A 15,530-nucleotide genomic window follows, 5' to 3' on the forward strand; every position below is an offset into this window, starting at 1 on the left:
GGGAAGGAATTGAAATGTCAAGTAGATCCAACAATGACGGAATTTCGGTCAAACTACAATGTTATCATTAAATGTCCCTGTTTCCACAGTTTTTCTTCGATCTCTTCTTTGTGAGATGAACTTTTTGACTGATCTACAAAAAATCGTAGCTTGTAAGAGGTTTTGGAAATTTTAGCAAACAAGCACTTTGAGACTGTCGTAAAATTGTGAAATTTACCATTGCGTGGTGACGATTAGTTGTTTTTTTTCACGGGTCAATGAATTGAGTGCCATAAAACCGCCCATTTCGAAGTCAAAAGTATCCAAATGTTTTCCTCCTTTTCATTTATCGACTCAAAACGCTATTTCACGGTTGGACACCATTATTGAAGAGACCTCAAACAAACCGGGGTCAGGAGAGCTATATTTATTCGAAAGAAACCTTCTACGAACACGTGATATAGGATTACTGGGACACAGAAAACAACTCAGGATCAACCCTCTCTCTGTTTCAGATGTCATAAGATGCACCATGTTCTCCAACGTGGCTGATTCTGTGCTATGTGATCGTTAGATACGTTACACGCTATTTATTTACCTGAACTGACCGAGCCTCGACTGGGAGATTTTCATTTAAATGAATGCCCTTTAAAATAAACAGCATTCTGTGTTACCAAATAACTGCAATGACAAAAAGTTATTATTAAAAAAAATTACATGGCAGATCGTTTTACAAAGAAAGGAAAAATTTACAGCTACAAGAAATGTTTGTGTCAAGTTTGATAAACAGATACAATCCTGGGCAATTCCTTCTAATCTGAAGTAAAAGGCCTTTCAGTTTCCCTCCTCTTACGCTGATATGTTCTCAGCAGTTTCCGTACAAGCGCAGAAATGACCCTCGCAGCTGAACTACAATTTAAGCCATTGCAGAAAATTCAGGCTTCGACGACCTAAACACTTTTCAGGCTGAATTTTGAATGCGGTTGGGAGATCTAGGAAGGGTTAGTGTCCTGGAAAAGTTGTCTTTTTTATCAATATACTGCATGCTTTTGTAAATCTTTCCCTTCAAATCTGGCCCACTCCTTCTTAGTGGAATTTCTGGAAGACACCTTTTCGAGCAAGGAAAGACCATTGGCTTTTGGAACAACCGGTTATTTCAATATGCAACATCGATTCTTAAACGTTTGAACTATTCCGTTTTCAAGTTTTATTCATGGTCTTCCTTCAACACACCTACAAATACGGACTAAAATTTCTAAAAAAACTAAACATGCTCCATTAGTCAAATAAGTTTTCATAGGACTGTAATATGTTTGTCATCTCCAGCCGGCTGGACAAAATTGTAAACATGAATCGAATGTTTTCTAACAAGAAACTTTGACTTCGGCTTTATCGGTTCCCTGGCTTAGTTTCTACCCTGTGTTGTAAGTCAGCCTCACTTCAGTCTTGTTGATACTGTTTTTGGTTTCCCATTGTGGCTCATTAGATGCTCTCCTTTACTTGAGCTCTATCTTCATATTCCCTTGTCTTCTTGTGGTTTTTGTTCTTTGCTTCACCTCCAAGATTAACGTTCAACTCTTTTTGGGAATCATCTTTCTTTTTTTTTTCGTTCTTGTTCGCCATTTTATCCACATTCCCTCTCTCCTCTGTAGCAGTCCATTTGGTAGAATCATCTTTTTTATTATCTTCCATTTTGGCCATTTTATCAAGTTTCTCTCTCTCTTCTACAGCCGTTTCCTTGGCAGAATCACTTTTCTCCTTATCTTCCATTTCGGCCATTTTATCCACTTTCAATTTATCGTTAGCAGCAGTCCCTTTGGCAGAATCATGCTTCTTATTCCCTTTCTTTTTGACCATTTTATCCTCTTTGCCTGCCTCCTCTTCAGGAGTCTTTTTGGCAGAAACATTTTTCTTATTCTCTTTCTTTTTGGCCATTTTTCCCATTTGGCTTGTCTCCTCCGCAGGAGTTACTTTGGCAGACTTTGACTTCTCAGGTCCCTTCTCTCGTTCTGTTGGTCCTCGAACTGTTCCGGGCTGAGGCTGTTGTAAGAATGGTTGATGGGTCTGACCTGTAGTAGAACATTGAATTACAGGCTTGAAACTGGCCTCTGGATCCCTAGTTTAGTAATGCCGAGGTTCAACCATAGCTCAACAGACCCGCTGCACACAGTATTTCCTCTTTATTGTGAGCGAATACCTCGCATACCCATCATATCTTATATTAGATATCTCAAGGTAGTTCCTGATGAAGTCCCATTTTAGTCCTTGTAATAAACCTTAGAGTTAACCAAAGTAATTAAAATAGGTTGCGCAAAAGTGTGAGAATATTTATCCTTTGACTCGTTTTTGACTCTTCGTTTGGGGCCATCACAGCCAGATATAAATAGTTTTCCATTTGTAATCACTAGAGATCACATTTTCTTTTTTACCTCCATATAAGGCCTATGAATTTAACCTTTGTTATATTCAAAACTATTTTACAATCCTATATAGTTTGCTGAGTTATATGGTATTTACAATAAAGATTTACCCGTGTTAACTTGTGCCTGATTAGGGTACTGAGATACACCTGGTAGAGTGTAAGGTTGCTGAGCTTGTTGTTGCACAGCAAGGGCCTGCGGTTGAATAGCTGGATTCACTTGGGGGGCTGCCTGTTGCACTTGTTGCACTTGAGGATAATTTTGGGAAGTCTGTGCTGCAGGGTTCACTTGAGGAAGTGTTTGTTGAACTTGAGGTTGCACTTGTCCAGGTTGCACTTCTTGGTTTATCGGAGGAGGTATTTGAGTCTCTGTTTGTATTTGATTGGTTCGTATACCTGGGTTTATCTGCTGAGCGGCGGCGACAGGTGTTTGTGGCTGCATGGTACCAGGCTGCACCACGGAGCCCACCTGACCAGCTTGAAGAGCAGAATTTAATTGTGGCTGAATGACCAGGCCAGGGTGCTGGGCTTGCGGCTGCAATTGCGCTGTTTGCTGTAGCTGCGTTTGAGCAGCTGTCGGGAGCTGTTGAATAGTTGGTAGTGCGGGATAATTAGCAACTGGTTGCTGAGGTTGCACTGCCCCGCCTGTTTGCTGTAGCTGCGTTTGAGCAGCTGTCGGGAGCTGTTGAACAGTTGGTAGTGCGGGATAATTAACAACTGGTTGCTGAGGTTGCACTGCCCCGCCTGACTGCACCTGGGGTTGCACGGCTTGTACTGATACTTGTTGGTTAGTATTAGCTCCTTGTGGTTGACTTTGAATATAGCTTTTACATGTATGTGGACAAATACTTCTCCATTCCCAGTCAGTTCGACAAAGATCTTGTTTAGGGTTGCACTCACTGGTTGTGTCCATCACAGTATTACCTAAGGAAGACAAAATTAGATGGGAAAAATAGTTCTTCATGGGCTTAAGACAAGTAAAGAATTCGGAAGTGCCCTATAAGGATTTTTTTTATTCGCGGTTGGGTGCTCTTCAAGATCGGTACTATAATCGATACCTTCTTTAAAAATCTCATGTGCAGACGGTGTAAGAAAGATGATAACGTTAGAGTACGGTTGATTGAAGAATGATACCAAGAATTAGTATATAACACACAGGTGAATGGTACTTTTCACGCACTTTGTTTGGCTGGTTCGTTTGTAATTATCACTATTCACCTCCGAGCAGCCAAAGATACGAAATCTCGCGTCAACAATTTACTTTCCGACCAATTTTTGGCAAACTGACAGAAGTGAACCAATTTCTTTTGCTTATGTGTGGTAGATACTAAAACAATTAATCATTTCGTCCTCGGTAAATAATTGTTATGAGCGAACATCAGCATTAGACACCTTTTGGCCGCCTCTATAAAACTAAGCCTTGAGAAAGCATCCCAAATTTCCAAAAGTTGACACTTCGGGAAAATGACAGAAAAGGTCCCAGAAACCAAAAAGGTCAGCAAAATGACTTTTGACCCATACCTGGAGTGCACATGGCACATGACAGCATACATTTCTCTGTCATGTACGCATGTTGTAAAAGGCAGCCATTGCGACTCGCTAAACTTGCACAATCTTGCTCCTTGTCAGCGCAGATGTACTCTGTAAATGGCAAAACAAACAAACAAACAAACAAGCTGGTTGAACGATGACTCACTTTTATTTTGGGTTTTTTCTCAGAGGAGAAGAGAACCTCACTAACATGGTCTACTTTTCAAAACCAACTGTTCTCAGTACGAGCGAATTTAAGCAGAAATTAACATCGACAATAAACAATGAAAGCACGCACGTGCATCACGCTCTTTGGGTCCACTATCGATGTCGTCACTGCACGATAAGTCGTGAAATTTTTTCATTGAAACAACATCAATTTAATGAAGTTGTAAAACATGGGGACGAGGAAATACTTACTAAAAAGTTTTACAGTTCATCCTGGTGGAAATATCATGGGGCGTTTCAACTGCCTGAAGCTAGTACAGGTAGAAGCCATACCCTGCCATCGAGATTCTATATTCCTTACAAAGTAAAAGCTAACTTGCCTTTGCATGTATGTGGACAGACTGTAGTCCATTCGTTTAGTATACAAAGTTCCTCCTGGCGCTTATCCAGCTCTACAGCACATTTACTTGATAAATCGAACACAGGATCACCTAAGAAGTAATATGAAAAGATTAATCACGGATCAGCTAGGAAGGAGAATCATCACTAAAGATTCACAGTCAGCACAATGGTACTGGGTGGTACAGGGTTACGGGGTCTGGGTTGTGCCTCGTTCATGTTGGTGTTCGCAAGTACTAATATTTTCATTTTCTCTGTGGAAATGAGGACCTGTGCGAGCGCAAATTCACGTAGAGTGCATTTTGATCGAGAATCGCAAAATTATAAATCGAAGAAATCTCGATGGCCAAGTAGAGCAAAGATTAACACCTCAAGGGACCGATGTAAGCACATGCAATCTACCTAAAGCTCAGGAAAACGCTCTAACTAATTCGCGAAAGGAATCACTTTAGCCTCTGATTGGTGGCGAATGAGTAGTAGAGGTGTTCATAACCAATCTCAGCACAAAGCTTCTGAAAGTCAAAGCAATCGAGGATTGATATTTACAGTCAGTTCATGAAAGAAACTTTGAAACGAGGCTCACCCACCTGGATGACACATCTGGCAGGTTAGCTTGCAATTTTGGCTCATGAACTGAGATCGCGTTAGGCAGTAAAATTTGAAATTCTTGCAACGTTCTGGCTCAGTATCAAAGCAAAATTCCACATCTAATGAAAAAGGTTAAAGAGCACAATTAAAATTATTCTTATGTGCTCTCAGATACCTTTCGCAATCCACAAAGATACTTAATTGAAGTCGGTTCTATTTTGGGGCGGGAACTAAAAAATGGCATAAAACGTAATCAAGTATTAGTTTATTATACCAAACAAACAAACGACAACTGGTCTATTGAGACACTTATAAACCCGAGTCCTATTAAACCTTCTTTCTTTAACCTCTACAACAACTCTTAGCATTGAGAGACAAATAATGCAGAAGACGACCTTATTCACCTTGGTTGCTGCACCGGCCTGAACTATCTGCTAGAATTGGCACAACAACTGAACGACTGCTTAGGGAATCTTATTCACCAGTTTGGGATTATCGTAAATCCTTTCAAAATTATTTCACCTGTGCGTCTGTTTAGTTATAGATTACAGATGGCATTAAAATGTGGTAAACAAAAAAGTGGCACACAAAGCGCAGTTGAGTATGTTACAGATGTTCTTACCGTGTTATGACGTCTTTTGTGATCTATTACCAAACAGACCCACAGCAACTTAGAATCAATTTGTTTTTTGCAATAAGGAAGAAAATTTTTTCATTGTTGATGTCATATATGCGTCTGTCTTCCAACAGATCGTTTAAATTGTGATAATCGTGTTTTCTTTCAGAATGATTTCACCATGTGAGGATTACGTATCTTATTCAAGTTTAGTACTTACAGCCGTTTGTTCTTCGCGAGTTTGGCTTTTTATTCACGGTCGTGGACACTGACTTGCAAACGAACAGCAGAGGCATGTACAGAATAACAACTGAAAGAACGCATGCGAACTTCAGAAGTAAAAGCATTGCCCTGTTAAAATTGTTAGAAGTATAATTTACCGATTTGCTTAACTCACTACTACGAGAAGTACAAGGAGTATCTCATGCGATCAGGATGATCTGGTGACCGCAAATTTCTCATTCTAGCGACACAGTAGTTCTATCAGTCTAACATCATTCCAGGCGGACTAGAAGCCCTGCATCCGAAGATCTCATGTGTCATAAATCCCGACGATAAATTCACTTTCAACGTAATCGTCTGTTGTAAACACCAACCAATCAAGAGCTAATTTATTAGACAAAAACTCAAAGAAGCGGTTATGCTTCGATAACGCCGTTACAATATTTAATATTGAGTGCTTACTCAAGCGATAATTTGATGTTGAAGTTAACTGTTCCCCAAATCTACAAACTTTAAGCTTGCAGTTTAACTTTTGACCTTTAATAAGTAGATCATCATAAAACCACTTTATAATTATGCGTCGCTGCTATCTCACGACACGATGGAGCGATTCAGGTGAGCGCAGACCGATGAGAGAATTTCATCCAGAACTCTAAGCCTTCAAGTAGGCTTCTTCCGTTCCATTCCAGGTTTTGGCTAGTTAAATTTTGTTTTAGTTTATCTAAAAGCATCAATTTCTTACCTTGATTGAATTAAGAAGACATCTGTTTCAACTGGCGTTCTTGAAGACAAAGGCTGTTAGACTAATCATTGAAGTAGCTTTTCAGCCTTTGTTAACGGCTTTTCAACAGATGTAAGCACATTTCTTGCAGGTCAACTAGTTAAACTGTTCTCACCTTATATTGTTTATAGGTTAATTGAATCGTTTCGGACATCCTACTCAAGTTTTCATAACAATTGACGCCTCAAGGAAATTTTGCTTAATTTTTTATTGCTTGCGACCTAAACCACCGGTTTTTTAGCCCTCGGTAACGTGAACTGTAACCTGTTGAAACAAGTCGTAGAAATACAGGAAATTATGGTTAAATCAAAGGTTATTCCTATGCGAGCTAGCAACAAAAAAAGAATGCGGCAAAGTTGGTCGCATTTTCTTTTATTTCCACATCCGTATTCTAGGTTTGAGTTTGCAGCTACTGACGAATTGAGTTTTTTCAGCTGTCGGCAGAGTAAATTATAACCTGTTGAGACAAGTCGTAGAAACACTGGGATTAGTGGCTCCATTGCAGGTCATCCCCCCTGCAGAAATTGCCAAGTTAGGCTCTATCCACTTTCCATCCCTCCTTATGAAAGTCTTGAATTTACAACTATTAACTGGTTGCAGTTCTTGTGATGAAGATTTGGCCGATGATTATGACTATAACTGGGAGGGAAGATTGATACTTGCCTAAGTTTTTAATGAGCTTGTCATTAATTGGCAAAAATGTTTAATCGTAGTGAAAGTGTTAACTGGTTCATTGGCTAATCGATATCGTTGAAATTACTTGCAGTTCATGGGCCCATTTCTGTGGTCTTGGGCACTAGAGCCAATTTTCTTCAGAGTTACCCTAAATTATAGCTAAAACCAAAAATTATAATTTTATTATAGCTAAATTAGCTATATTATAATTCACTTTCCCATGAATAATTCTTCCTGTGGACTGGAAGCTAAAACGTACTTTCAGAAGTTTCATCCAGCCAAGAGTTCTTTCGCCCGAGTGAAGGGATTTTGAGATTGATAAAAGTTACATTAACGTCTGTAACTTTAAACAAGTTCAGTTCCTAATTTCTCTTTAGATTCATATCAAATTGCAGGGTCTACATGTAAATTGTAATTCTGTCCAAATTGCCATGCATGTCTTGCCTAAGAACACAACACAATGACCCCGGCCAGGGCTCGAAACCGGACCACCCGATCTGGAGTCGAGTGTACTAACCATGAGGCCACCGCGCCTCCACCCATGCATTTTTGTGCCACAGGCGTATTTTTCCGATTAACAAATTTTTCACTTTAGAAGCTGCTTTGAAGGAGGTCCTCGTAAATTGACGGTATAATTTTCAAATCTCGTTTTAGCCTTTATTTCACTCCTTAAGTTAAAAATCAAAGCTGTAAATTACAATTCATATTTGGATAAAAAAGAAACACCTTCACTGATTGAAAATTATTATAACATAAGCTGCTCGGCACCTGGTCACAAGCCTTTGATATAAAAATATATATTAGCCTGTGATATGTAATGTGTATCAAAGACTTTCATATATATATATATATATATATATATGATTTTCGCACTTTCTCTGACTGATGTTTGTTCATCACTTGACGGGTTTATTACGAGCCAACTTAATGACCAGCTCCCGGTTGGCTGGTTGACTCAGTTGGTAGAGCGCTGCACCGTTACTGCAGAGGTCATGAGTTCAAATCCTATACAGGCCCGAAACTTTATCAGGCCTTACATTCACTAATGTTTAAGTAATGTGCATTACTGCGAAGATCGCTTTCATATTCATTTCTTGATACGTAGTTCACATATATGATTTTCATATATTTAAATTCACTTGAAGACAAAATCATTTATACTAGAAGACGAAAGTTTTGATTTCCCAGCTTCTTTTTATTTAAACGCTCTTTGCAAGAATATGAGTTCATGCCTCTTATTCTTCCGAGGCAGCCACTTCCAAAGTGTCAGTTGTGGCCCACAGTAATCTTTGCACCGATTAACAGCCGACCCGGGTGAAGAAAATTTGACAGCCGCGAGAATATTGTTGTCGAATGTGGTCGCGACCTATGATAAACACGCAACAATTGACAATTTGACATTAACCGACGAACAATACACGACCAACCGACTACCGACAATGGTAGATAATCGATCTAAAAAAATCTTCCGAAGATATTTCACAGAAATCGATCGATCCCAACAAGATAGGTCTTAAAGAAAACCCGAATGGTTTGAATCGTTTGCCGTTATAGCCTCACGAACTTTTTTTTCATTTTCTTTCATGTCTCAAACGCCCGAGCACGACCGCTAGGGGTGGTGGGTGCGCCCATCTTCGCACTCCTTTTGCCCTAAAATGTAATGGTAGTGCTCAAAATTGACCTAATCTAAACTTAGTTTAAGGTCTGCAGCTTCCTCTAAAGATATTCCTCTGTTTATTTTCCACTGTCAGGATTTAACAGTCAACCTCGGTTTGGTTTATTCTCGATTAAGGTGTGCCTTTGGGATTTCGCGGTTTTGTGAAGTTTTAGTTCAACACATGCATGGGATGAAATGGAATGAAACGAAAAGTAAACACTAAACTGTATGCAAGACAGTTACATGAAGCAAAACTTCAACGAACTAAAGACTCTTCTAACCCAGGATTAATCGTGGACGAAGTGTGAATAAAGTCCGATCATCGCTTCAACAAGTTAATTACTAAATCTAAAAAAACTTTGTCATGCTGCCCAAAAAACACCTGCTTCTAATTTTTTTAAATCGTTATCATTTCAAAATACAAATGCACGATTTTGCGGTCTGCTGATCAAACATGCCGATTCAAAATGGTAGAGACTGTACTCAGGTTTTGGGAATCACCTCACGACTGAAGAGATGGAAAACAGCGAGACTTCTGACATCTGCATAACGCAAATTCACCTGTTTTTCTTTTTGGTTTCGCAAATTGAATGTAATATTTGACGTGCAACAAGAAATTCATGAAATTAGACATTTTATATTACATACTGTAATCCACAATGTTACCCAAATGTTTGCATAACTTAAATCTTAAGACAATACCTGAATCTATGAGATTTTAAGGAAAATATTTTATCTTCCACTATAACCAAACACGATGTTATTTCATTTCACATGTTTTATGAATAATAATTGTGCTCTGAGCCTCAAAGGATTTCGTAAAACGTACAGAAGTCAGCACGATGGCTTCGGCGTCAGCTAAAAGGTATTGCATCTATGGACACTTGAGATCAAATCATCCGTTTTAAAAAGTGTCAGTTCTATAATGCGGCTTCTTTCATATGGAAATTACCCGGTGGAGAACATCTGTATTTAAAAAGTGAATAAGCAGAGTCATTGGTGGACGGTGAATTTTAAGTCGGCGAATTATAATTTTTGGTTTAAATTGTTTACAACCTAAATTGAAACTTTTACCTTGAAACAATGCGCCTCAATGAATTTTTGGTTGAATTTTTTTATTATTATTTAAGACAAAAACGCTTGAATTCATTCTCTCCTTGCTGCCAACGACCGTAATGAATTAACTGCCAATCTCTCTAATATTTCCAATGCAGTTTGTTTTTGTCTCCTCTGACGGTTCAAATGCAAATTAGTTGGAGGTGGATAGTCACCTACAAGGAGATTAATATGCACCCTCAGACAAGCCTAATTGACATGAATTCAGAATTGTGACCACAAATAGATCAGGCATATTTCTCCTCAGTGGACAGCACGTTGAAAATCGACCTCTACGAAAGGGGGTTTTTTGTGTCTTACACGAATTTTTATCTAATCTGGTTTAGCGATTGATGAGTTAACTACTTGAATACCCGCCGAAAAGAAATTTATATTCACAATTGGAAAGCTATAAAGACGGAAATTCTGCGTAAGACCTGTTACGTAAATTGGGAAAGTTTCGGTTCAAAGAGGGAGAAAACACAAGATGGATGTTTCAAGTCGCCGATTCTGAATCCACACGCGATTCATTGCGAATTTCTCTAGTGTATGATTGTAAAAAAAATAATTAATTTCGCATTGTAGCTGACATAGCTGGAAGCTTTTGTTTCGTCAGACCAAGCGCTTTCTACGAATTCAGAAGAGCAACCTATCTGACGGAACGCCGATTTTGTTTCAAACCGACAGGATTACCACCAAAATAAATGTAAAAAGGCATAACAAAGAGGAAACCTTCGGATGGTAGGAATTTCATTTGTAAACAAGGAAACCTACGGCAGCTGAAAGGATTCGGGGGAAAAGCGAGAAAAGACAAGACAGATTTCTAAGGATTTTAAAGGTAGTGAAAAGTTTTTTTGTATATTTATTTCCTAGAACACAAGTAAAGAGCATTATATACCTGAAACACCTTTTTTTCAAATGAAGGAGGTAGCGATCTCGCGTATTTTTTCATTTCGACTGCATTTCATGTTTAAATAATTCGTTCATGTTAATAGTTAGACAGTGCAGTGTAATTAAAAAAAAAGAATGTATATTTCTTAAACAAAACAAACGATAAATTCTAAATCAGGGAGATTTTGGCGAACGTTTTAGCCATGTTGTCTTCCGCTTTTTGTGCCTTTAAATCGGAGTGTATGTTCATTTTTCTTTAATTCTTTGTCTTCTGAAATCATCGCTCGATTCGAATATTTACCTCTCTATGTCAACATGGCTCCATGCAAAGAACAACTGAACCGAATACGTCATCAGCACAGTCATCGGTTAACATAAAGTTATAGTGTTGACCAAGGCGTTAATTTCGCTTTCCTCTCTGTAGCAAGACTTTGCAGTTTGGTGTGCATCCTACAAAATTCAGCGAAATGATTCAAGTTCGTCGATTGCTAACCCTTTTCAATTGTCTTCGTCGTTAGTTACTCTGGTTTCTTCTTAACTTATCACAGTGACTGTCTTTCAAAAATTGTTCTTTCCTGTTGAACTTTCAAGTCGGCAAGGGTCTTGCATCTCGTAAGAAATACTGAAAAACGAGCTTTTAGCGTAAACAGTTTGCCGTTTTCCTGCTTTAGATCTGGAAGCTATTATTATTAATATAATGAAAGGAAACATTTTGTATTTGATTTTGAGCGCTTCCCTCTTAGAGCATGGAAATCGATTTCTCAATCATTTTAAAAAGAGAAAGAAATCTTGAGATATATTAATTATACTGAGCTTTAAAAGTATTGACCTCCTTCGCACTTTTAACGCGTCAAATGATGAAAATAAATTAGGATTGACTTCAATTCAGCACAGCCGGCTAAGTGGTTTAGAAATTCAAGTGTAATGGCAAACCTGAGGATACAAGATGTACGTCTAAACACAATATGAAACATTTTCCTGCGTCTTTGTGTTTGATAGGAGACCTCGAACGCGCAAAAGCAACCGCAATTTAACGCGGGGGCAGCCCAGTTTCCCCCCGCATAGTATACTGAAAAATTTTTTGAAAGCAATGTTCCTGTGAAAGAACCTTTTCTTTGAAATAGGTTGGAAATAATCGCAAGTATAGTTGCAGCGATGTAATGAATCACGATCACTTGTTTTGATAGCGATGTACAGGATGAGTTTGTTCCATCACTCGTTACGACGACAAAGACGAGGAAAGTGTCGACTGAAGTGATATTTCTCGGGCACAAGTCTTATAAATATTTGTGTGAAGGTCATTGTCTTTGTGAAAGAGTTTTGTTTCCAAAATAAGAAGCACTTTAAAGTTGATTGACGAGCGAAAAAATTTATAGGATTGCCATAGCATGTTTAGTGAGCTAAACACAGGAAGAAGTTCCGTTGCAAAGCCCAGTGTTTTTACCGTCAGGCGAAAACATCGCAATGGAATCTCGCTAAGTTGAAGCCTTTCGACCTCAACTGGCGCAAATTTCGGAATGACCAACTTTAAACTTACCAGCAAAACATTGCGATGTTTATCAATCATATGCAGATTCCTCGCCGCCTATCCACACTGACCGCCATTGTGTATAGAAACCGATTTCTTCGGAGATTAAATTGCTCTGAAATGATTTAAATCAGTAAAAAAGACTTTAAACGCGACCATTTTATTTTAATGGTACAATAGTCCCTTTCCTTGCATTTAGGATTGGCCTAAAGCACCACACTACCTGAAAGCTTGAGTGATGTGTTCGGCGCGCAACACGGAGATAAATTCAGGTTAACTCTAAATAAGACTCTACGCGCGAATGTCAATTTTGAGCACCAAGCATATGGCTGAGATATGATCAATATATCTACGGACTTTGATAAAACGTTTTTTAAGTGTCCACGAAACAGCTAATTTTTCATGCCTTGATTTGAGTGTGTTAACAATTTTACTTTACATTTTCCATTTCGGTTATGTAAATTCTGTTTTCAAAGGCCATTTTGGATTCTTAAAGGCCGTCTAGAGCGGAACTCGCATTAGCAATAGACCGCGTGCCTTTTTTTTCCATATCGACGTACATCCACAACACGCAGAATGTGAGTTATTTTTTACCGGAACATTTTTATTTACATGTAAGTAAGTTAAACTTGTGCTCGTGTCAAATGTTTTGGCGCGAGCACACGTGTTCAAATGATGAAGTGAAACTATTGTCACGTTAATAAGTAGTATACTTTTGCAATTGTTTGGTTAATTTGGTCCATCCTAGGAATATCATTATCTAGACTGTGCACAGCTTCCGAGAACTGACTGAGTAAGGAACGTGGAGGCTAAACTAAAACCATTTATGACTTGGTCGCCAGCGTTTTCCCGCGCTTCAGGCAATTTGGTTATTTTTGCTTTGACTTATCATTGGCGCTTAAAGTTCAAGTATTTTCCCTGCTTTCTTTGGATTGGCTGTTGTGATTACTTTGGTTTATCGAAACTCAATCAAAAAGTGCTCAAACACAACACTACTCTCTCATCCAATCAAAGGCAAAACTAAAAAAAACCAATCATGATTTGGTCGCCCACGTTTCCCCGCGCTTCAGGCAGTTGGATTGTTCTTACTTTGAGTTCTCATTGGGCCTGAAAGTTATTTCCCTCCTCTAATTGGATTGGCTGTTGTGATTACTTTGTTTTATAGACCCTAAATCAAAAAGCGCTCACGACAAAATTAACTGAAGGAAAATCTTGAAAAAAAATTTTGACGAAGTTTACTGCAGACTCTATATATACATATTCATCTGCCAGACTGACATTGGGTGTCGTAAAAACATTTGGGCCAAAGTAATCACACCAGCAAATCCGAACGATGGAAAATATCACAAATGGCCAGTGAGAATTCACATGAGGGAATAAAAAAGCAAGCTGCTCTTAGCGCGGTTAAAACAAAGGTGAACCAGTCCGTAAAAAAAAATACTCTCTTGATTGTTTTTTCCTTTGTAGAAAGAACTTCGACAGGACTTTGGATTAAGACAATGTCTTCTCCTTCGAAACAAAACTACTGCACGTTGCCTGCTAAGAAATCAGCTCTTAAAGAAACTGTAGACCTCCTTCGCAGGCAAGCGAAGATGCAAAGGATGAAAGTTTCCAGAACAGCTGAAGAAATAATGAACTATTGCCTAGAAAATGCACAGGACGATTGTCTTCTCCAAGGGATTCCCGCGGGCGGAAACCCGTACAAGGAAGGGAAAAATTGTCCAGTAATGTAGACTCTTGCTCACTCAAATAAAAAATTGAAGATTCATGGTATGGAGCAATTTTCAATTGAGCGTTTAGTGACTAGACCACGATTGCAGTTGTTCATTTGTTTGCTTTACACTCTGGTTATTTTAGAAAACTATTACGTTTCTCCATGACCAATTGGATACACGTGCATACTCAGTCACTGTGATGTCTTAAGAATTTTTAATGCTCTCCGTTAGTTTGCTCTTTTTACTTTAAGTTTTCACTAGTTCTCTAAGTATTTACTTGCGAGTATTTCTTTAAATACTTTGGTCCTGGTTTTACCACATTCAGTAAATAGAAAATTGCTCCATCTCATGTTAACAATTTACAAATGGGTCGATTTGTTTATCATTACTTTTGTTTCTTACCAAAAGGAAAAAAAGACTTATGCCACGTCAAGAGTGAGAAAATCTCTAACGAGGAGGTCAAATTATATAGGCTTCATCACATAAATAAAGGTATTCTATATGGAAAATTTTTTCTGCGAAAGCCACACGAATTTTTGGCAACATAGAAACAAAACCTTTCCAATCCAAAGCCTTTATCACAGTTACAAAACAAAAGACATGTTGTAACACGACCATACAATCCAATCACATTAACCATTATCAATACCGCTATTACAAGTTTTCCATCAAGTAACCTGGGAGCGTATGAATTCAAAAGAATGGATTAAATCACTGAATGAATCTTAATAAAAGGCGAAGCTGTAACCACTGATATTCTCTGGAGTTCATCCCAGTTTCACTCAAAGCAGGTCTCCTTCCTCCTGCCCCCACCCCCCCCCCCCCCGCCAAAAAACAGAGCTCAGAGATCCGCAGTGCGGGGAGATTGCTTCGCTCATGCACGCACACGATGAGAAGGCCAGAGCCGAGGTGTTCGAAGCCCGATAAACATCAATTCTGGGATACTTGCAAACAAAACCTGTACCCTAACTTGTGAGTAAATTGAATAGTGCGTAGCGTGATTTATTTATATCATTAATAGATAACAACAAGAGTGTGTCTTGTCGTTATGCTTTTAATAATTAGTAAATTTCGACCAGGCACTCTCGATTTCTGTTCGTAAATGTTCGTTTTGACTTTGCCCTCATCAACTATCGCTAGAGAAATCTCGAGTTCAAAAATCTAATCATAGAATATTGGATTATGGAAAATATAAATATCAAAATTATTTTATAGCCAATGTATCTCAATTATTCGTGATCCCTCAGCTGTAATAAAAATGTAACAA

The 15,530-nt window shown here is 38.6% G+C and overlaps 1 protein-coding gene across 1 annotated transcript; it reads right to left on the minus strand.

Annotated features, from left to right (window-relative positions):
• Positions 1-1,203: 1,203 nt before the first annotated feature.
• Positions 1,204-6,917, minus strand: LOC131768302 (mediator of RNA polymerase II transcription subunit 15). The gene is made up of 7 exons (XM_059084034.2): positions 6,664-6,917; positions 5,920-6,050; positions 5,083-5,202; positions 4,477-4,587; positions 3,920-4,039; positions 2,510-3,322; positions 1,204-2,048 (listed from the first exon to the last, which is right to left on the minus strand). Exons 2-7 carry the CDS (start codon positions 6,044-6,046, stop codon positions 1,462-1,464), a joined length of 1,878 nt encoding a protein of 625 aa, XP_058940017.1. The 5' UTR covers positions 6,047-6,050; positions 6,664-6,917; the 3' UTR covers positions 1,204-1,461.
• Between the last annotated feature and the right edge of the window lie 8,613 nt (positions 6,918-15,530).

Source organism: Pocillopora verrucosa, chromosome 7 (genome assembly GCF_036669915.1).
Source record: "Pocillopora verrucosa isolate sample1 chromosome 7, ASM3666991v2, whole genome shotgun sequence".
NCBI classification, from domain to species: Eukaryota; Metazoa; Cnidaria; class Anthozoa; order Scleractinia; family Pocilloporidae; genus Pocillopora; species Pocillopora verrucosa.

Coding starts and splice junctions, on each gene's coding strand:
- LOC131768302 (XM_059084034.2), bottom strand. CDS start 6,046: ATGCTTTTACTTCTGAAGTTCGCATGCGTTCTTTCAGTTGTTATTCTG. Junction 5,203..5,919: donor CTCGCGAAGAACAAACGGCT/GTAAGTACTAAA, acceptor CTTTTTCATTAG/ATGTGGAATTTTGCTTTGAT. Junction 4,040..4,476: donor CTGTCCACATACATGCAAAG/GCAAGTTAGCTT, acceptor TGCCATTTACAG/AGTACATCTGCGCTGACAAG.